Source organism: Macaca mulatta, chromosome 17 (assembly GCF_049350105.2).
Source record: "Macaca mulatta isolate MMU2019108-1 chromosome 17, T2T-MMU8v2.0, whole genome shotgun sequence".
Classification (NCBI taxonomy): Eukaryota; Metazoa; Chordata; class Mammalia; order Primates; family Cercopithecidae; genus Macaca; species Macaca mulatta.
In genome coordinates, this window is record NC_133422.1 from 39458827 (window position 1) to 39482273 (window position 23447).

The following is a 23447-nucleotide window of genomic DNA, read 5'->3' on the forward strand; positions in this document are numbered from 1 at the left end:
TATTCTCTATATACTTTCTGACATTTCTGGTCTTCATTTTTCAAATTTATGCACCAAAATAAAGAATGTGTCTAGCAACCATGATAGCTTCCTGCCTAAAGCAAAGTATTTACATGTGTCCTTATAAAGCTATCAGAACAAAGTTTTTGCTGATATATACAAAATGATATGGCAATAGAAATATTTTATGGAGCAAATAGTATTTTCTGAATACACCTAAGACATATAATTTCTGACTAAAAGGAGACAACTAACCTTGAACAAGGTCTTTCTTCTATTCATATTTAAAGCCTACAATATTTTTAAAAAATTTGTTGAGAAACTTTAACTCCATTCATGTTTTAACTCCATTCATACATACTATATATCTAAAAATTGAAACAAAATCAAATTTATACTATCTGGGATGTATCCAAATCAAGCACTTGAAAGTCTACTACTGCTTTCCTATAAAGAGTTAAAGTGCTTATCGAGCTCAGAATGCAATGTTGGCTGGGTGAAGGGTCACCCCACAACACGAACATCTATCCACTGTAACACTATGAGACTAAATTTAAATGATCCATTAATTTGTTTCCCCCACTAAACTAAGTCACTTCAGAGCAACGACAATATCATATTCACAACTGTAATCCTAACCTGCAGCCGAAGGCCTGGGAAATAACGACCTCTCATTTAGCGTTTGGTGAAGTCAGAACCTTAAGGCCCCTGAGGACATTTATAATGTTTTTCTTAAGTTAGTCTTAACCTCCGAAATAGTGCCTATAATTTAAGTTTTATCTTCAAAGTTTATAGAAATGTGTGACTGCCTCAAGATACATTTAGTATCTGCCACATCAAAAACGTATATTCCTTGGCATGATGCCTAACACACAGTAAATATTCACTTAGTAAATGTTCGCTGTGGGTTCATCATGGGGGCAATAGTAGTAATAATTATTATCACTCCTTCAATGTGAAAAACCATCTGAATAATTCAAATCAGATTGACTATTTAAAATGCAAAGAATTGAAACAACAAATTAAAAGTCAAATAGGTACTTGTTAAGCCAGAGATAAAAGGACAAAACAGTACCTTAAATTTATGCCTACTGTTCCATTATTGGAACGCTGAGCATGTGGGAATTATTTATATCCTACTGCTCAAGGTCATTGCCAATGTCTGATTTTTCAAAACTCAAAAAAATTGCAATCTCAGGCAAAAATGGGTTAAAGAAAAGTAAGGAATTGGCTGGATGGTTAGAAATACTACTGGGTTGAAACAAAACTGGTAATATCCAATAGCTATGACCCATGAACATGGCAATTTTATAAAGTTGGACTAATACAATGAAACAACTTTAATCAAAACTAAAAGCAAGTTAACTTTTCTCTTAAAATTTTTATATATCATTTCATTCTTAAGGGCCTAAATAATATGATTTCTTGAGAATTACCACAATCTTAAAATTTTGATTACATACATTTTGCTCAATCATCTACTCATTCAAAAAGTATCTTTTTAGTTCTTACAAAGGGCCGGGAAAAGTTCTTGGTGGAGGGATAGTAAATAAAGCAACAAAATGCCTCAAAGTTTACTCTTAGGGTGAAATAGATAATTCATTCACATGTAAATACTAAACTATGTAGCATGTCAGATGATGATAAATATATTGAAAGAAAACAAATAAGGAAAGAATAGGGAAGGTCAAGGTTGGGAGTGGGAAGTTAAGATTTTTTAGATACAATGGTCTATAAAGTCCTCCTTGGTGGATGGCATCTGTGCACACACCTGAAGCAGATAAAGAAGAAAGAAGGAATAACAAGCAAATTCCCTGAGGCAGAAGCATGCCTGCAGTGGTTCCCCAGAGAGTACTACAAAGTTAGTCAAAACTACTTACTTTCTTATAAAGTTCTGATGCTTTCTCTTCAAACTCTTCTAGTTTTGCTTGATCTACGCAAACGTCTAAAATTGCAATGACAGGAAATTTTTAATGTGATAGTTCTTAAACTCATTATGACTTCAAAAGTTTAGAAAGAAAAAATATCATAGAAAATAATACTGATACTACCAGTAATAAATAAAATGGAAAAAAAATTATAATGTTGGAATGAAAAAGGCTTTTTCTAAGCATGATACCAGAAAACAGAAAACAGGAAAAGCCAAACTCAATAACAGTTTTAAACTTCTAGCAGGCAAAAGGAGAATGTTCAATTGTAATAACACTCAAGTATTTCTATCACCAATTGGAACATATTTTAAAGAAAAAAGATGATGTCTGACCAAGCTAAAAAAAAAAACAAAAAAAACCCGGCAACAGTAATAAACAGAAAGTTAGAAAAATTGATACTAAAAAAATCACTAAAGCAGATGAATAATGTTTATTATTCCCTATCAATATGAAAATTAACAATATGAATGTGAAGATTAAATGACTGATAATGCCAAGTGTTGGAGTTGACATGAGGAAACCAATAGTGAAAGTTAAGAACTTTGCTGATGAAAAACTAGGCAATATGTACTAAAATTGTAAATATGGATTTTCTTTTAACCTAGCAATTCCATTTCAAAGACTTGTCCATTAGGCCAGAATAATCATTAAAATATTTTCTGATGTTAGCAAAAAAAACAAAAAACCTGAAAATAACTTAAATGCCCATCAATAATGAATTGCTTAAATAAGTTCCCATATATATACATGACAGAACACAATGTAGGACAAGTAATTCATATGGATTTTCCATAATATATGCTATCCCTTCTTTTTTATTGAATGAAAGTGATACATGAACAAGGTTTATAAAAATGTATTACAGAAGAATTTATAATAAAAAATAAGTCAACAAAGTTACTGCATCCAAATCTCAATCACACTTCCTAAATGCAACCTCTTACGGCCATTTCTATACCAGATTATTTTGGTGGTTAGTTTCTTAACTCTAAATAAAATGTACATAACTATTATTTCTTGATTTATCTATTTAAGACATTATAGATTCTGGTATAAAAGATTAAAACAGTGTTTGTTCTCTATCTAATCCTAATTTTTGATATTTACTAAATTGGATTACTCCAGAGCATGAAATATTTAATTTTGATTCCCATTACCTTAACAATAACTTAAAATTCTTGCTATAGTATGTCAAATTATCTGTGCCTTATGCTTTCCAACACCTTTTTCCCCTATTGTCCAACTTTGGTTCTTCTCTCACCTATTCATAGAAATACAATGACATTCTCTTCTGTATTTAAATCTTTTGTATTTACTTATGAGTTTATTCTAAATATTTAAAAATCAGTAAATACAATTAATTTATTAAAACTATGTAAGCATGCATCACTTATACAGGCAAATGGTGTTCAAATATTTTATTTCCTTCTCAAGAGCTCAGTGAAAAAAACCTCTCAGCTGCCATTCCTAAATGACTCAGTGGAATAAATTTTTTCAGATACTATTCAAAATCATTCCACATTTTAGTGTGCTGCATATTTACAGCACCATTTCCTTAATTTCTGCGTCCTCTTCCCACTCCCCCCACCACAGGAACTTCTAATTGTTTATCTCTTATAGAGAGAAACAAGCATTTTCATTATTACCTAGTTCTTCACTAATTATATTTCATTCTTCTCCCTGGACTCAGATAATATATGAAAAGAAACACAACTCTGCACAGATACATAGCTGAAAATGAGAGGTGTATTTTAATAGCTTTTTCAAATCATTGTGGATAATCTTCTTTGATGTTATATCGAAATCTGACAAATGGTGACTTCTTAAACACATATGATACGTGGAATCACGTATCATATCAATTAACTTTACCCTGTTACCCTAAAATCTCTTGATAAATGTTGCATTTTTAAACATATATGATATGTGGAATCACATATCATATCAATTAACTTGTACTCTGTTACCCTAAAATCTCTTGATAAATGTTGCACTTGTAATAGATCTTTTGCCTATGTAGAATTTGTAACATCAGGCACTGGTCATATGGAAAAGAATGGTGTGCTGAGTCATGCAAATGTTCCAAATGTTAACATGTCTTTCTACAATATCACAATGAATAATCAGGTTAATAACACCAGTGACATCAGGAAATAATTTTAGTATTGAGAACCTGTCAGCCTAAAAGCAGCAAATACAAATTTTTCAAAATTCAAATTTCCACTTAAAAACTCAAATTTTCTCATTGGCAGCATATTTATCGGCCATTTTCTTTGAAGTTATAGGCTCATTTTATTTCATTTTTAAGAAAGCAAGTGCCTGACGAAAACGTAAATAAAAACTCAAATGTTACAACACTAAGTAATAATGCTCTGATTATCTTAAAAAAAAAAAAACAACTCTCAAGTTACAGAAGCTGTCGTCTGTATGAGTCATTCCCAAGTTTAAAAAAAAAAGGCTTTGGCGGCGGGGCAGGCAATTCTGCTTGCAACTCAATTACACAAATATTTTCTTATTGAACTCTTTTAATAGATCTTTTGCCTATGGAGAATTTGTAACATCAGGCACTGGTCATATGCAGCAGAAGTACTGTATGTATAAATCCCATTTGTTAACACAGAATATTAAAACAATGTGTATGCAAGGGTCCATCTTTAATAAAGTTAACATTTTTAGGACCTTATCAAAGGCATTCTTAGGTAAAAAATGGCAGTTTTTTTGTTGTTTTATTGACAGTAAAGATGACAATGACTACTCCCACAGTTCAGTGCCACTGCCTTGATTCATAACAAAGTGCCAGGAGTTTTACTCACCATTGTTCTGCACCACCAGTGCAAAATACCAACCCAATAAAAAAGGCAAATAATGTTTTTGTGCTATTATGAAAACAGTTTTGACAATTAGGGCCCTCAGGAGTCCAGATACACAACCCGAGAACCAATACCCTAGAGCTCATTCATAGAATAAGAGACAATAAGATATTTCCATTTAAATAGTAGAGAAATACTCACCTACAAACTCGGTTAAATCTAAATCTAGTCTTTTTCGATATGTGAAGTCTGGATCCATTCCATCTCTATGCAATACAATCTGGGATACACACTCATCAATTAATTTGAAGTACTGTTGCCTAAAACCAAAGAAAAGAGTAAATGTACAATCAATCATTAGTGTAACTTTACATCAAAACAAAACTTTTTTGCTAAGATTGATTTCAAGTTCAATAATTTATTAGTAATATAGTTTCAACAGTTGACATAACAGATTTTACATGGAAGTGAGAGTAAATACAATTGTCATCACTTTGCTTTTAATGAATTCAAAACAGCATATTTTTATAGTCTTTTAGGAAATATAGTGTCCCTTAATTTTCTTAATAAAAGTCAAAACCTTGAATTAAGTAAATTAGCTGAAAGTGAAGTGATAAGTGCTTAAAATTAGTGCTCAGAGGTCATCAACTTTCCACTGTACCACACTGAAATAGCTACCATTAACTCACTTCATAATATAATCAAAATAAACAAAAATCTTTTCTAAAAAGTTTTATGGTAGTATATGGTATACTGTTTTCCAAGTGTTTGTGAAATCAAATTTAAAACTCATACTGTAAGTTATATACAATATCAAATTCACATTTCTTACTCAAAGGGAAATGAAAAATTCAGTATAATAATATTTGTCCAAAAATTGAAGTTTAACTAAAATCTCCAAGTAGATTTTATGTTGTCATTACAATTAAGTCTAGTCCATCTACTTTGGCAATAAGCAAAACATCCCTTAAGATTTAATAAATGTGAAACAGATAAAAGATTTTATAAGTAAAACCAAACTAAAGTGATAAACAGGTTGGGTACTATTCTAATGAAGCACAGTCCTCCATACCAAATCATCCCCTAGAACTTCTTTCCTTAATGACTTTTAGCATACTTCTCCTCTGTAAATCCTCCTCATCACCTAAGTGTTGGTCCCTCAAGCCAGTTAGGCTTTCCTTTCCATAAACTATGACCCACTGCTCTTGACCTACTTACCTTACACCTAATAAACCATGTATTATGGTGAAGAAAATCTACTACAGCTTAACACTAGCAAAGATGACTAATGATCATTAACTGTCATAGAGTAAAAATGTTTAAGAAACGGTTCCTGGGCACAAATCAAAAGTGTTATCTATGCCTCTATTTGTTCAAGTTCTTTCAAGACATTATCTCCCATTCCCAAATATTTCTGCCGTAATTACCACATTTACATGTGGTATATACATTTAAACACATTTATATCTATCACATTTAAAAATCTCAATGATGTATTTCTTTTTTACTCTTAATATTATTCTAATGTTTTTAAAATGAAAATGTTTTAAATTAACAACACAAGCTATTTCATGTCATTTTTTTAAGAAATCATAATTTTAGTAAGTTTTTCCTCAACTCCATAATGTCCAATTATGAGTTCATCTGTAATGTAGCTGAAATTTCATGCAAAAACTCTTTGGGGAGGCAATACTAGCAAAGAATAATATACAACATTTCTGGATTCCAAAAATATAAATCTAGAAAATAATCTCCATGAAAATATTGGTGAGTTAGTAAATGTGTCTGAGGAATATGACATAACTTAATTAAGGGATGAACATTAAGTTGCCATTACTGATAAAATGTTATTTTTGTTGGAGGAGATTTTGAAATCTTCATTTTTCTCTGTAGTATTGTTAACAAATGTCAGAAATTATCTCCCATGCTCATTTAACTACCATAGTATTTTAGTCATGGTAAGCCTTAATTATTCTATGCAAAACTGAATTTGATCTTCTCTATCCAATTATCTTGCTTTATTTCAGCCCCCTCCCTTTTTCCTGGGGAAAAGGGGCTGCCTTTGACATATATTCTCCAATCGAATTCCATTTCTGTCAAACTTTCTTTTGTTCCAAAAGTAGAAATGAAAAAAGATTCTAATTTTTCCATCCACCAATTATTTCAAATGAGAACATTTAACATTCTGCAATGGAACAACCTGTTGTTTGTAAAAAGAAAAAGAAAAATTATGTATGTTCATATCAAAAGTAGTTTAAAGAGCTCATTAAACAAAAAATGTTACAGGTTATCTAAGATTGCTGAAACAGTAAAATAGAGGTCCTTCTGAGGTAGATGAAACCAAAAAATGAAGGTAAAAAACAAACAAACAAAAAAAAAACACTCATAGATGTGTACACCAACAAGAGTAAGTTTTACTGTATTTAAATAAATAAAACTTTAAAAAAATAAATGCACGACTAAAATATATGTGAATTATCACAATTCTGACACAATCTTGGGATAAAAACATAACATATTTTTAAGAAATATTAACAACCACGATAATAAATAGGAGAGTTTGGAAACACGAGGACAAAATTGATGGAGTTGTCTTGAGTATAGCAGTCACAGGAAGAACACTGCCTTTGTGGCAACCATATCTGGAACCAAGATACCTGGAGTTTAAAGAGCCAAAGAAGGAATTAACATAGATGAGCATCAAATGTAGAAGTTCATACTCAAAAGATGGCCAAATATCTAAATTTCCATGCCTTAATGTCATTTTGGTAATGCCACAAGTTAATCTTTCTCCAAGACTCTTGAGTTAACTCAAATGATAGGATCACCTGAACACAACCTAAAACAATTGTGTTTTTTAATCTGTTTTGAAGCTAGATACAACCACATGCCCTCTCAGGGCACAGGTGAAGGGATCAAAGTCATAAGCATGATAAACCCCTGCAAGACTACAGGCACGTTCAAACCATTGAAAAAAAACAACAGTCTTAAATTCCTGGGTACTCAAACAGCGGCAAATATCCAAAGGACGACAGGACCGACCACACACAGATCAAAAAATGTATGGAGTTTACTTTAGAGTAAGTAGAAGTTTCAGTTTCATTTTTAAGTAAATTTGGAGTAGTTAGTATCATAAACAGCATGATACAAATGATATTTTAAAATCTAAATTAGCAATTCTTAATCTAGCATTTATCAAGTATGTAAATATTTAAACTGGTTTATTTTTAATAAAATATGAGAAAGAAGCAAATTTTAAAAAATCAGCTACTAAACTCATATTTTAGAATATCAATGGGATTTCTGGCTACAAAGAGTAATTTTGATGTATGTCCTATCCACATCCGGAAAACCTAAAGTTTTAACATTTTGGGTCTTCTCCTTGCTTGTTAGGTACATCAAAAAATAATTGAGTCATACCCTCTGACATTACCCAGAGGACATAGCCTGAATGAAGTTTGTCTAAAAAATTATTCTACTTGAAATTAAGTAGAAAAGAAAAAACCACCCAAAGTATAAGAGAATGAAATTTCAGCAAACCTAAATTGGTGGCAACAAAATGATTTTATATTCAAAGAGCTCAGCTTCCACCATAAAAGAGTAATAGAAATGGAAAGTAGATATAGAGAACATTTACTAAGCATACACCATATGCCAAGGGTTTGGCTAGAAGTTTTACCCACTTTCCCATATTTCACCTACCTAACAACCCAGTGAGTTAGGCGCTAACATCCATATTTAGTCACATTATAATGTAGATGAGGTAAAAAAAAAAAAAAAAAGATAAATAATTTGTTAAATTCAGATGGCTAGGACATAATCAATCTTTAAAAGCCATTTGTCTGGCTTTTTGATAGATTGGCAACATTAAACACAACTGTATTATTAAGGCTTGCCAGCTACTTAAACATGAATAAAGGCAATGTTTAGTGCCCTTCATGTAACTTATAAGAAGAAACTTATCAACATCATTTCTACTGCCTAAGGAATAGCCAGAAAATATTATCTATCACATGATCAACTAGTAATTTGTTGCTTGTTTGCATTTTTATTCAGATGAAAGGTTGTAACCAGGAATCCACAGGAGCTTAAAAAGTAATAGTAATATCATTTTACCATCATCTACCTAAATATGTGCCCAGAGGAAACAACACATTCTAGGAATCAATGTTATGACAAACATAAAAATCATTTGCTTGTCAAAGGCAAATATGATGTGAATTTCACAATTAATAGATTTCTATTAGTGAAAGAAAACATTAGAATATAACTTCTTCTTACCTTATAAAATAATCATTTCGAATCAGCAAAAGATGCTGAAGAATAGAAATAAAATATCCCTCTGCTCTAGTTTCTTTAACTGTGCTCCACACCATGTTGTAAACATCATATGCTTCAGTGAGTTGATTAAGGAATATATGGATTTATTTATACTCTACACCAAACAACTACAATAATATGACAGAATTTGTTCTGTAAGGTTTTGAAACTCTAATACAGGCATCTTATATATTCAATATAAAATACAGATATTTAGCATTGAGGGTAGTAGAAAAACTCTGGAAATGGTAACTTAACCTGACACTTCCTGACTTCCTTTCTACAATCAGCTCAAACTATCTGTCTCGCCTAAGCACAGAGGCTGTTGAGAACAAAGATAGTAGAGAAGCTATCTATGAATACTGTGTTGAATTCTAAAGGTTGCCTGACCAACAGAGCTGGTGGTCAGGCATAATCTATCATGAAGAAGCCCCAGGTGAGGATAGGAACCCGGTGGGTCTCATGAGGAGCACAGATATCTGCAGACCCACAGATTAACATGTGACTCATGAGTATGCACCCAAGGTGCAGGGAAAGAGCAGCCAGTGACTAAGACTGCCCTTTTCCTAGAGCTGAAAAGCCCGGAGTAGAAGGAGAAATGTCAAATATAAAAAGAAAACAGAACAGATTGCACACATACATATAAGTTAATCTACAGCATCCATTTGTTAGTTGCAGCATGCACTTACATATAGGTGTATTCATAAAAGCACACAAACTAATAAAATAATAACATTCTTCTGACGCATGAAGGTTTGATTTCATGTTGGTTACATAGAAATGAGCTAAATATTTGTGGTTGAGTATTTTGGATTTAGCAATAATTTTATATATGATTTGACTAGACTTTAGAACAAAAGGATATTCAAGTTCAGCTCTAATATCTTCGAGGCGATGGGATAACTCAATCAAATCTTCCTCTTTATGCTCATCAAAGACTTTAAGTTGGATATCCAGGCCATCATTCTTAATGCATTTTAAATTCTAGAGATAGAAATAAAAATTATGATGAATTATTGTTTTTAATTATGCAAAAGGATAAAAAACATATAAACAATAAACCAACCATTCAACTTGATTTATAGCATTCAAATATTTAAAGTGTTAAATAACACTCAAATCTTATCATCTATATTTCAAAAATGGATTTTTAAACTCAAGCCTTTTCCTACAGACAAATTATTCTTCAAGGTAATTTATCTAAATTTCCCCCTACTGAAGTATTCTTTTAATTTAAATATTAATAAGGAGACTGCAGGGCACTTACTGGCAATATCTCTTTCAATCCACAACGCATAAATTCATTTCTGATGTGAAGCCTAAAGTCCAAATCATCAGGAGATGTAACCAGGGCATTGATGAGCTGCATACAAGCTACCTACAAGAGATCAAACAGTGAGACAGACTGGGTTTCCAACATTAAAGAAAGAGTAACAAAACTAAACTTCAATGTTTTATTCCAGCATTATTAAATATCTTTCCTATTAAAACAATTTGTAAGCAAAATATTTTAGTCAGTTATAAACTACAGAAGAAATAAAGTTTCAGTGGAGTTATTTATTTCTTATTTATTTGAGGGTTACTGAGGTGAAAGGAAGATGGAAAAACATTAGCCATTACTACTGCTCCATTAAAAAAAAAAAACAAAAACACTTGTAACCAAAAGCTAAGTTTCTGTCCAATAATATTACTCTACACACATACAAGAGAAATTTAACATATCTTAGTTGAAAATGATAAACACCTATTGCATAGATAACACTTACCTAAAATAGGATAATAAAATAATTTTCCATTCATCAAGAGAGACTCAAAGTCCCAAAGACTTCAAGGTCAACAAAGGTCTTAACTCTGGTTAACAAGGTTATAAATAAACACTGTATAATTAATTTCTAGAAGTTAATTTATCAGGCAATGGCTCTCACACTTTGGCAAAAATTCAAAATTACCCTATGTTTTAACTAGAAATAAATAACAGAGCTCAGTAAATCCTTTAATATAGAACTTAAATGATAAAAATTTTTAAATCACAAAATTTCTCAGCTCATGTTTAACACTTCAACTTTCAACTTCTCCACTTTTTTTTAATCCCTGGCTAAAATATATCTTTCATCCTCCAAAATCCATAAAATGCAAACAAAAGACAGTCTCTCTAGAGAAGCATTCTTTGTTGTTGTTGATAATACTATTTTTCTAAAGTCTACATTCTATCCAAGTCTAGCAAGAACTACTGGACTACTGATCAATATGTTTAACCTCATGCTGTTCCCTAAATTGTCTTTTCTCCATCCCTTAAAGCAAGGTTTATATGAATTTAAAATGCTGTTTTGGAGTAAGACACCAACAGGAGTCTCAATTCCCGCTGTTTGAAATATATAGTAATTGTTATATTTGATATCTAAGCATTAAAATCTGACCAGCATGCCTCTACTGTCGAAACTTAAGGTTGTTTAAAGTGGGAATGGGAAATATGTCAGAAGAGAGAGGAAGAAGAAAAACATACTTAAAAAAAAAAAAAAAAAACTTAACAGAATCTACCTTTCCAGTACATGTTCATTCAGCTGTAACCAGTTCATGTCAAAAAGTCAAGTTTAAAATTTTTTCCTTCCACCCCCTTGCCAGTCATTACCCAGGAACCACAAATGTTTTTTTCAGCAATGCCATATAATTTTCAAAGATCTGAAAGAGCAAATAAATAATTTTTCTCTACAATCAGAGAAACTAAATCAAACTCAGTCACCTGGCTTCTAGAAAAACACAAATTACAGACAACTCAAAGAAAGTAGCAAAAACAAGGAACACAAAAACTAGCAGTAAATATCACCTAAATGGAAAATAAATATATGTAGACAACAGTAGCATGAAATTGAGAAATAAGGGAAAGGATAATCCAAATTATTTCCAGGAAATATTCAAAAAGGTAATTCTCCATAGAAGAAGAAATAGGAAATTAAATTGAAATAATGAATTCAAGTTAAATTTATAAAATTGCTTCCCAATTCTAATCATAATTTTCCATTAGCATGGCTTACAATCTATTTAATTTAAATCATGCAAACATGTCTGTGAATATATATAGGTATGCACTAAAATGTATTGTTCTTTATGGATAAATAATTCTATAATCAAGGTAAAGACCAAGGAGTTCCTTCCAGGTTTTATACGTAATGAGATACATACCTGTGGTATCACATAATTTCACAATAATTTAGCATACCAGCAGAAGGGAGTGTCAATCAGCATTTATGCCATATCAATCAACTCCTAGAAACACCGAGAAAGGTTAAAAAACTACAAAGGCTAACAGGACATTTTGCCTGTCCAATGAAGATATATCAGTAAAATGATTAAAACATACTATATACTATAAGAAATATGTTTGGTAAATAATGGGAATATGGAGATGCTAAATGAGAACTAGGACAGCTGAATAAAATACCGACTCAAGGATTAATAAAATGGCCTGATGCAGAAGTGAAGAATGAAGTTCTAAGCACAGGAATTAACATGTTCAAAGACATGGAACCTTTAAATTACAAGTAATTCAAATTTTGTGAGTACTTTGTCAAGGTAGAAAGGGAAGTAATGGGAAGAAGTCAAGAAATGAGGCTGAACAAGGAGACAGGAGACAGATAAGGCATAGCCTTGTGTGTCAAGTCACAAAATTCAGATTCAACCAGAAATAGTGAAAATCGTAAGGAATTTTACGCAAAGGGGGGACAATAACAGAGGCAATATATTCAAGTTCAGAAGCTACTGTAGAAGTAAATTTTTGAGCAAGGAGGAAGGTTTGAACAACATTTGAAATATAAACTGATAGAATGAGGTACAAGAAAAGCATTTACAAGAGGCTTCCCACTTTTGTCGTTTAATTAGATAGAAAGTGGTACCATTAGCAGACATACAAAATGCAAGAAGAGCAACAGGTTTTAGAGAATAAGATAAATCCTACTTCCAAAATTCTGATCGAGATGTATATTAGAATCATTCATTCACTAAAAAAATAATTACTGAGTACCTACAACTTCTGTCAACTGGAGATATTCATACTCAAAAAATGAGAAACAAAAGTGAGATATTTGTCATAAGGAGGTAATCTCTGTGCTGTATTTGATGTTCCAAAAATGTAGCATATGATCTCTCTTAATTTGCATGTTATAGAAATCATTGTGATACATTACAAAACCAACCTCCCTCTGAGCTAATAAGGGTAAGAAAATAAGGAGCTTCTATCTTCTTGAGAGCACCTAGTTAACTAAAGTTTCCATCTTTGGGCAATATCAGGCAGTTTACCCTGATGTTGGCTCACATACTTCATTCCTTCAAAGCCTATTTATTGATGCCTACTATACACCAGGCACCGTTCGTGGTACTAGATATACAGGTGTGAAAAAAGATGGAAATTTCTTTGAGAGAAAGAGGAATCAAGACTGACTCCAAGGTTTTGGGCCTGAGCAACTTCAAGGACAAAATTGTAATTTATTGAAACAGAAATGACCATGGAAGAAACAGGCTTGGGAAGAGAGAAGGATTCAGTTTTGGAGATGATAAGTTGGAAATGTCTATTAGTGATCTAAATTTTAAAAGCTGACAAGGAAATTGAAGATGGAAGACTCCAGTTCAAAATAAAGCAATTACTATAGCAATAATATATAAAAACCAAGATCTCAGATGGAATCACCCAGGGGACAGTACAGAGGAAAAAGGAGGAGTAAGAACTGTTTAGGGCATTTTTCAACTGTAGGTTTCAACGTGGAGATTAGAGAAATAAGTTAAAGAAAAAAAAAAGTTAAAAACCATAAGTGAGGTAGAAGGAAAACAAGGAGATTGTGGTGTCCTGGAAGTATGGAAAGTGGTCTCAACAGTGAGAGAGTGATCAACTGTGTCAAATGTGGTCAAATAAAACAAGGACTAACCAAATACCACCGCATTTGGCAAAATGAAAACACTGGTGACTTGACAAGAATAGCTTCTACAAAGGGATAAAGTTACTGTTCCAAGTGGAAACCACTTGCCTCCCCACAGATGCCGTATGCAGCCAGTAAACAAAGCAATTGGCTCTAAAATATTCTCCTCTTTGCCCTAAATGCAACTTTATATGTTAGAAGTAACTGCTCCTTTATCTTTGTTTTTAAAAATTCTGCTTAAAGACACTTATCTCTAGGTTTTATGGATTACAAATTCAATTATAATGGTTTGGAAAGCCAAGACTGTAAGCTCACTTTATTACTCTTGTGTCAATTATCAAAAAGGATCTTACGTGAGAAAAGGTATTTTAAATGTAACTTCTAGCTGGAGGGGTGTGTGTCCATCTATGATTCAGGATAGTTGAAGATTTCCTTAGGGAAGCAGTAAACTAAAAGTATAGTAGAAGGACTGACACCAGCAAACTCCAGACAGCCTAAGACAGGAAAGTGAGTGGCCAAAAAGGTAATGACAAAGAGTGGGACAAAAGTAGCAATATCAACTGGGAAGGTAAAGACATAACAGGAGCCAATAAAGTAGATAAACTGTAAATAGAAATCTCAAAGATATTCAATATGTGGGACAGAGCCAGTCAAAGGCAATCTTAAGAACATGGCAAATGATCAAAGGAGAATCATTAGAAGCTGAAAGAGGTTAACAACAAAATAGAGGAACATGCCGCTATCTACATCACTGAATCAGCAAAGTGGCTTTCTGCCCTTGAAAATAAAGTGAGAAGTTTTCTTCATATGTGAATACATAGTACCTAAATTTCCTTTGGTACATAATTTACTGCAATTACTATGTTCAACACAAATATGAGAAAAGACAAATGTGTTTGTTTATACAAATTTATTGTACATGAGAAATCTTGTTACATGCATATAAGGTGCAGTGATCAAGTCAAGGTATTTACGGTGTCTATTCTCTGAGTACAATACATTTATTTGGTCAGATACAGTCACTCTATTCTGCTATTTGGTCAGATACAGTCACTCCATTCTGCTATCAAACATTAAACTTACCCCTTCTACCGTATGTTTGCACCCTTTACACACTTCTCTTCATTCTTCCTTCTCTGCCTCGACTTCACTCTTCCCAGCCTGTTATCTACCTTTCCACTTTCTACATCCATGTGATCACAATTTTTAGCTCCCACATATAAGTGAGAACATGTGATATTTGTCTGTCTGTGCTTGGTTGATTTCACTTAAGATAATAGCCTCCAGTTCCATCTATGTTGCTGCAAATGACAGGATTTCATTCCTTTTTATGGTTGAATAGTATTCCACAGTGTATATGTACCACATTTTCTTTATCCATTCATCCACTGATAAACACTTAGGTTTATTCCATATCTTTGCTATTGTGAATAGTGCTGTAATAAACATGCGAGTACTAGCATCCCTTTGAAATATTTATTTCTTTTCTTTTGGGTGGATACTCAGTAATGAGACTGTTTTTTCTAACCTTTGGTTCCCTGACCCTTTTTGGACAACAAACTTAAGCACAAAATTCAAGGTTCAGTAACAGGCACTATCCCTGAGCCCCATCCACGAGGACCATCCAGTTTTTCCAAAGGCCGCCAGAGCAGATGCTTTCAACCTGATTGTGCTGACAAGATTTAGAAAGTTGTCTAACAGCAAAAGTAGGTAGTTCTTAGAAAGTTTACCCGAGTCAACATGTTCATCCTGGATATAAGTAGATGTTTTTACAATTAAATGACGGCTCTACACTGCAACAACATATCAGCTTCAGGAGCTAAATCCAGATTGAAAACAAGAACCAGTAAAATACTTAAATAAAAATTCCATCAGAGTCCGCAAAAACTTATTATCTGGGCCTGGAAGATACAGTTTAGACTGCTATTCATCTTTCCTACCCCATAGCAGAAATTATTTCTCTCTTTGCACAATTAAATTTCACATTTATCAAGTTAAAATGGGTAAATGATGCTTATGGAGAAATATTTTGCCTCCAGTGTAAATAGAGAAATTCCAAAGATTTTAAAATTTCACACACATGCATTGAAGTAACTGCATGTACCCCATATAGACTCAGAGAAATAAACTGCAGGACTCAATAAGCTATAATTTATACCAGGAATACAAAAGAACCAACTTGAATTCTTAAAATATTTATTCAGAAACTCCCCCAAGACATCATTAATTTCTTCTATGTCCTCCCATGCCTTTTTCTAAAACTGCATTTATTGCAGTTTTCATATGAAATGTTAGATGGCTTTAAATTGAGTATAAGCTTCTTAAGGGCAGAGGTGTATTTCTTTTAACTTTGTAGTTCCAATACCTAGTATAGCCCAGTACATAGCAGTCACTGAATAAGTAATTGATCAGTTAAATATGAAACGTTTTAGTTACATTCAAGACATTAATTATCTTTCTAGTTGTCCAATGTAGAATAAATGAAGAAATGTATTATATAGACTTATAATGTAGATTCAGAAAACTGCCAGTAAACTCAAGATAATGGTAACCATTAGTTTATACGTGGGTATGCTCCATATGACAATATGAGTTCACATAAGAATATTATCTGTTTCTTTAATGTCTACTAACATAATGGCTTATTATTTACTGACCCATTTTAATCTAGTTGATGTTTTAATTGACTGGTACTTAAATATCAATCCTATTCATGCAAACCCCAATAAAAGTAGTAATCAGAAGAGAAAGGAATTAATTTAACTTTTGCATCCTTCTGGGATAGCTCAACAATGATCCTAAAAATTAGCCTTTTACTAATAGTCTGTATTCTTCATTTAGTCCTTCATTAAATGTGAGAAAAAATTATTTAAAATAGAAAATTAATTAATAGTGATTTGATGGGACAGAAGAGATACTTAAAACAAAAAACAGTAAATCAAGATATAACTATTCATTATAAGAAGACTTTTACTTGGTCTTGGGCATAATAAAACCTGGGTAAACTTTGAAGATTAAAGTCGTAGGGGGAACAAAATCAACCAAAGCAAATATACTTGGCTAAATCCAGAAAGGCATTTAACCTCTGATTTGTTTTAATGTGAGTATTCAATGTCATGTCTGATTATTGTCCAATGACAAGTTTCAAAATATAGTGATTATCACTCAATTAAGAAAGGTTTTTGGTACTATTTTTAAAACTTTAATGAAACTATTTATATAATGATAAAAAGTTATCCTTTTTTCATTTATTAAAATATTGCTTTTTCTACTATTTCAGACATGGAAAAATGAGATCCCATCAAACTTTCAAAGATCTATCTTCTAATTAAACTTAATGAAATCCACAGATTGAAGAGATTTTTTTTTTTAAGTTAAGGAAAAATTTAACTATCTTTGCAGCAGCCATAACAAGGCAACTCTCAATCTTTGACTGCAGGAAACATAAATGGCCTACAGCCCCAGCTGCTACCTTCTGAAACCTATCACAGTATTTGAGTTGAAGTCACAGTTCCCCGCTCCCAGCCAAGGCTTGAGTGTAGCAAGTATACTAAAATAGACCTGTTCCTGGGACACATGGGACTTTGGCTCAAGGATTCCCCAACAGGCTTGCCAAGCTCTCCTAGAACTGCAGGGCAGCCTGAGACACTTTCACCCAATCTCCACTCCTTCCCTTTCTCCTTCACCTAGGGTCAGGTCTGCATTGAGTTTGACAGCTCTCCCAGCCTCCCCCAGCTCCTCCTCCAGCATCCCTCACAGGCATTTCCTCTAGTCCCTTAAACATCAAACCTCTTGCTTCTCAGAGAACCAAGACTAATAGCCTCATTTCACAAAGCAAGTTTCAAAAAGGGTTGTCATTTTCAAATTGTTAGACTCATAAGTATTATACCTGAAGCTTAATCAAATTTCTTATTTTTTAGGTATTTAACAGAACACTTTTACTTTTTCTTATTTTTCTTTATATATGACCACCTGCTGTATTTTCATATGTTATCATGAGATATGTCTTAAGACCATGTGCAATGTACATGCCAGACACTGAAATACATTTGGAACACAGTTTTTCTCTAGCAATATTTCCAGAGACACCAATAGCCTGGGTTATATCCCTTGCTTTTGCTTCCTTGAAAAATATATCCTAGGGTAAAGAAATATCTACCACAGGAATCCTAGAAAGACATACCAACCACCAGCCACCCCTGTCCAGTACTGCATCAATGCTATCGCTATAGCTTAAGAAGCCTGAAGATATAAGGGTTGCACAACAATATGAATGTGTTTAATGTCAATGAACTAACTATACTCTCAAAGATGGTTAAAACGGTAAATTTTATGTTATATATCTTTCTACAATAGGAAAAAAAAGACCTAAAGTGAACAATGGCTATGTATTTCAACGGTGGGTAAAGAAATGACAAGATCTGGGTTATCTTTACTAGATAATCATAAAAAGTAGAGATCCACAGAAGGACAATGTAAACCCAGCTATTGGTATTATATCTAAAGAGTATACTAAAATCATATTTAGAAACCTGAATGAAATTAAGTAAAAGGATATAAGTATATATTTTAAGTGAGCAAGCTCAGAACTAAAGATGCTACAGATTCACATCAAACTATCAAAGACAACAAAACAATTTTTTCACCCAGAAACAAGCTTCCCCATCTTTTCCTTTATTTGCTCTCTGACATAATTATTTCTCCTCTCTGGACTCAGAAACTGTGGAAATCATGTATTCCCTTTATTCAGTAACTAATGTAGGGAAAATATTCTTGAGGTATCCCTAGAATCAGAATTAATGAGGGTTTCCTTCCATTTAATCTACATCCAAGATATAACAAATGTATAGGAACAACATTAGAAGCACCGGGCTTAAGGAAAAGTAGCCAACATGACACTAGGAGGTTTGTGGTCTTCTGTCTGTTGCAAGACAACTCTCCCTGGGTCTCTCATATTTCATTTCCACTTGTATTGCAAGTAAAGACATTGATGGTCTTTTATCTAGATGTTCTTCAAGGGTGTGTGTATACCAAACAATCTTGCAAAATAGCATCTCTTTCCAGAGCAAAGAGGAGGCTCACTTCATGTCTAGTATAATAAAGATAATGTCTCCTTTTACAGCAAAGTGCAGGCAGGTTCAAAGTTCCTCTCCTACAGCACATCCTCTCATCCACCACCAGAAAGTTCTGACCATGATTTGATTACCATTATCTACACTTTACTAAGAGGTCAATCAGAATAGATCAAGCTCCCGCATCTCCCATGCAAAACATCTTCCCTTCTCTCTGGATATCTACCCCATTCCAAGTCCCATAACTGTAGCTCAGTCATTCTGTGGGGTGGGTGAATGGCACTGACAAAAAGGATAAGTTGGACTGACTGTCTTCATACAGTCCATCCAAAAATGTTTAGACTTAATTATTTCCTGAACCAAGAACTGTAATATTTATCAGCCAGCTGGAAGCCAAGTTGAAAGCTCTGCCACTCTGTTGTCCCTCAACCAATAAAGGTCCCATTTTGGTCACCCAACAACTATAAACAACACTTTCCTTCCAGGAGCACCACGTACACCTTTCAAGACTACTTATCTTGTGTGAAAGACAGGCATTAACTCGCCTCTCTCTTCAAAAACACCATGACTTGAACCCTACAGGTATGATCATAAGAAATGTTCAAGTGTTTAAAGACATGTCACCAGTATATCATGCAACCCTTAGGCAACTATGGAGATCTCTCCAAACTGAATCTATCCTTAGTTACTCTGGGGAGCTTCCTGGAGAAAAAAATTGACTTACTATGTGCACTCTGCAGGCCGTTATCCCTACAGTGGGAAGTGGTAAAAAATCTATGCCTGATTTTAGCTAAAGTGATCAGTGACACCACATCAGCCCTGGGAGACAATCAGGTCAGCTTCAACTCACTGACCAGGATTGTTATGAATGAAAGAATTGTCCTAGACTTCTTTGCTGAACAAGGGGAAGTTTGCATAATCACTAACATGTCATACTGTATCTGAATTAATACCTCAGGCCAAGTGGAAAGATAAATCAAAAAATTTAAAAAGAAAGTTCATGTCCTTTGTAGGGACGTGGATGAAGCTAGACACCATCATTCTGAGCAAACTATCGCGAGGACAGAAAACCAAACACTGCGTGTTCTCACGCTCAAGGTGTTCTCAAGGTGGGAACTGAACAATGAGAACACTTGGACACAGGATGAGGAACATCACACACCAGGGCCTGTCATGGAGTGGCGGCAGGGGCGAGGGATAGCATTAGGAGATACACCTGATGTAAATGACGGGTTAATGGGTGCAGCAAACCAACATGGCACATGTATACATATGTAACAAACCTGCACATTGTGCACATGTACCCTAGAACTTAAAATATAATTAAAAAATAATAAAAATTAAAAGGGAGATAGATCTGTATGTATTGATTGAAAGATATATAAAGTACAATAAACACGATGTAAAACAAACAAACAAAAAAGCCACTTGATGTTCTAAGGTAGACTCTGATGATTTATTAGATTATGGGATTTGTTCAGCTGACTAGATCTGGGACCTGGAAGGCAGGACTGAGGCCAATACTCCAGACAGGCCTCTTTCTGCTACCCACAGTCCTACTGACCAGCATCCTTAATTAAGTATGCTATGAAACAAATTGAACAGATTTCATCATAGCCTGTATCACTCAGATCAATCACAGTCATTGCTGCCCATAATATAAAAGTAATATTCCCTATGCTCAAAGTTTCTTTCCTAAAATACAACCCACTGCAACTGGCAGTATTCACATTACACTATGAGTGTCATAATATGGGCTTTGGAACTGACACAAAGCCGAGTCAGCCTGCTGCTAATGCTGTGAGCAATAAAATGCTTTGTTTTTAACCTAGGAGTTCATGTCTTTTGACAGCACCAATAGAACTGTGGCAGACTAACATGTCAGTTTATAAGTGGCAGATCCTCTAAGACCCTTCATGTTCCTGACCCTCCCATCTGCAACTCCATGGGTACTGGATCAGGGAGAAACCACAGGAAAAGGAAGTTACAGCATTCTATCACTGTAGGCTTGAGGACATATACACTGAAGAAGAACCAAATATCTACCCCAAAAGCTCTAGGATTCCCATGTTTTGAATCCCTTCAAAAAATATATCACAATTCAATCAGTCCTATGACCAACAGCAAGATTTCAACAAACTCTTTGAAATCTAAAAAATACTCTTGATAACCCAGGAAAGCATGACTCTGACAAAAGAAGACAGAAGACACAGAAAGGAAAAGAAAAAGAGGATAGAAATAAAAGTAACACAAAATTAAAGGGTGGCAGAAACTAGAGATTGGTTAACCAATATTATCCCAGTCCTTTTCTACTAAGGAAAAACTGGCCAACATGAGGGATAACCACACACATGAATACTGGACTCTGTGATGAAGGGTTTGGTTCTCCTGGGGCAACTGTGGCAGAAGGCTGTCTGTCCCTGGTATCACAAGTGCTGACCACAGCAGAGAGTTGGGAGTGGCATTTCCATCAGAGCATTGCTGTGATATGGTACGGCATTTCTTCTGTATTACTTCTAGCTATGTACTACTCACATGACTCCCTGGGCCTACCAGAAATCTTGTAAGGTAGGTACAAAATTTGTAAAGTAATTGATTGATACAGGTTATGATGAAATCTGTTCAATTTGTTTCACAGCGTATTTAATTATGTAATACCATTTTCTGCTTAAAATACCTAGAGTGATTATGTTGCTTGCAGCCATATATATATATATATATATATATATAATATATATATATATATTCTGCTTGTTTGTTTTTGAGACAGAGTTTTGCTCTGTCACCCAGGCTAGAGTGCAGTGGCGCAATTTTGGCTCACTGCAAGCTCCGCCTCCTGGGTTCACGCCATTCTCCTGCCTCCTGAGTAGCTGGGACTACAGGTGCCCACGACCACGCACAGCTAATTTTTTTTTTTTTTTTTTTTTTGTATTTTTAGTAGAGACAGGGTTTCACCACGTTAGCCAGGATGGTCTCGATCTCCTGACCTCATGATTTGCCCACCTCGGACTCCCAAAGTGCTGAGATTATAGGCGTGAGCCACCACACGCAGCCCCTGATAATAATATTTTGATAATAATAATGAGAATTATAATAATAATGAGAATAAAGTTACTCTAGGTACAAAGTTTATCATTTTCTTACTATATAATATCAAATGGGGGAAGTCTGCTCAATTCTATCATAATCACAAATTATCATTATTAGGATCAGACTAACAAAAAAAGTAACAATTCTCCTTATTCTCCTTTAAAAAAAGACTTTGTCATAAATATACTTTGCAGTAAAAGAACAATGAAGAATGTTTTTATTTTGCTATCTCATTTTCTCCAATTTAAGAGCAAATAATTGGTTCCTATTTTATTCACCAATAAAAAAGTTTTATTTTTAATTGGTGATTTGCTAATGTCATCTAGTTTAGCACATTTTAGTAATGTAATTTATTAAAATGGAATAAAATGGGTACAAATAGTTTTATGGGAAAATTGATAGCCAGACACCTCGAAAATATACTTTATTTGTGGAAAATTCAGAAAGACAGAGAGAAACAAGTATTTTTAGATATTACTACAATGTTTTTTGATAATTTTAAAGAATATAGAAAGAGCATAATCTGCAAGATGCAGAAAACAGAATCTACGTTACTTTTTTTGTTCGTTTGTTTGGCCTAAGTTAGAACTCTAGAAAATGGTACCTTTTACTCTGAAGCCTGTTACCTGCTACCTATTTCACACATTAGGCTTAAAAACAATGAGAAAGCTTTACCAAGGAGTAAAAACCTTCAACAAAATATTTGAATAGAAAAAATAAGAATGTAGAACAATTCTTTCCATTTTCTATTCCCAATTAAGAGCATGGAAATTTAACCTGAGCATATCAGAAAAATGAGAAAGAAATAAATTTGAATGATGCTAAAATAACCTTTCACTTCTTAAAAATTAAGCTCTGAGAACTACACCAAGAAATTTATTTTACTGTTTATAGGATATCAAATAATTAACACTACTACTAACTGTAACAGAAAATATAATTACAACTAAGTCAATTAGTTTCTTAAAAGCAAATATAATCAGCTACATATATAGGCAAAAATTTTTTAAAAATTGAATCATCACCTACTATGTCCCACAAAAGTTAAAAATTAGAAAGAAACTATATTATACCCGTGACTTCCATAATTGTGGAAGGAAAACATGGCTCTAAGCTCTCCTCCTGCCTGGCTGTATTCACTCAACACTAAATATGGCAAATAAGCAGCAGTTTAAAAAGAAATCAGCTCTACAAACGTTCACAGCAACATTTTTCATAACAGCTGAAGAGCAGAAACAACCCGAATGTCTGTCAACTGACAGCTGATAAAATGTGTTACACCCATATGAAGAATATGTGGCAATTTTTTAAAATGCA

General features: G+C 33.5%; 1 protein-coding gene across 1 annotated transcript in view; it reads right to left on the reverse strand.

Moving 5' to 3' along the window:
* DIAPH3 (diaphanous related formin 3) overlaps positions 1-23447 on the reverse strand; it is a 491959-nt gene that overhangs the window by 310006 nt on the left and 158506 nt on the right. Inside the window, exons 10-14 of the mRNA XM_077973974.1 lie at positions 10329-10439; positions 9927-10045; positions 9023-9139; positions 4943-5061; positions 1881-1945 (exon numbers count right to left, since the gene is read on the reverse strand). Coding sequence (XP_077830100.1) covers positions 1881-1945; positions 4943-5061; positions 9023-9139; positions 9927-10045; positions 10329-10439 — 531 coding nt within the window. The remainder of the gene's footprint in view (positions 1-1880; positions 1946-4942; positions 5062-9022; positions 9140-9926; positions 10046-10328; positions 10440-23447) is intronic.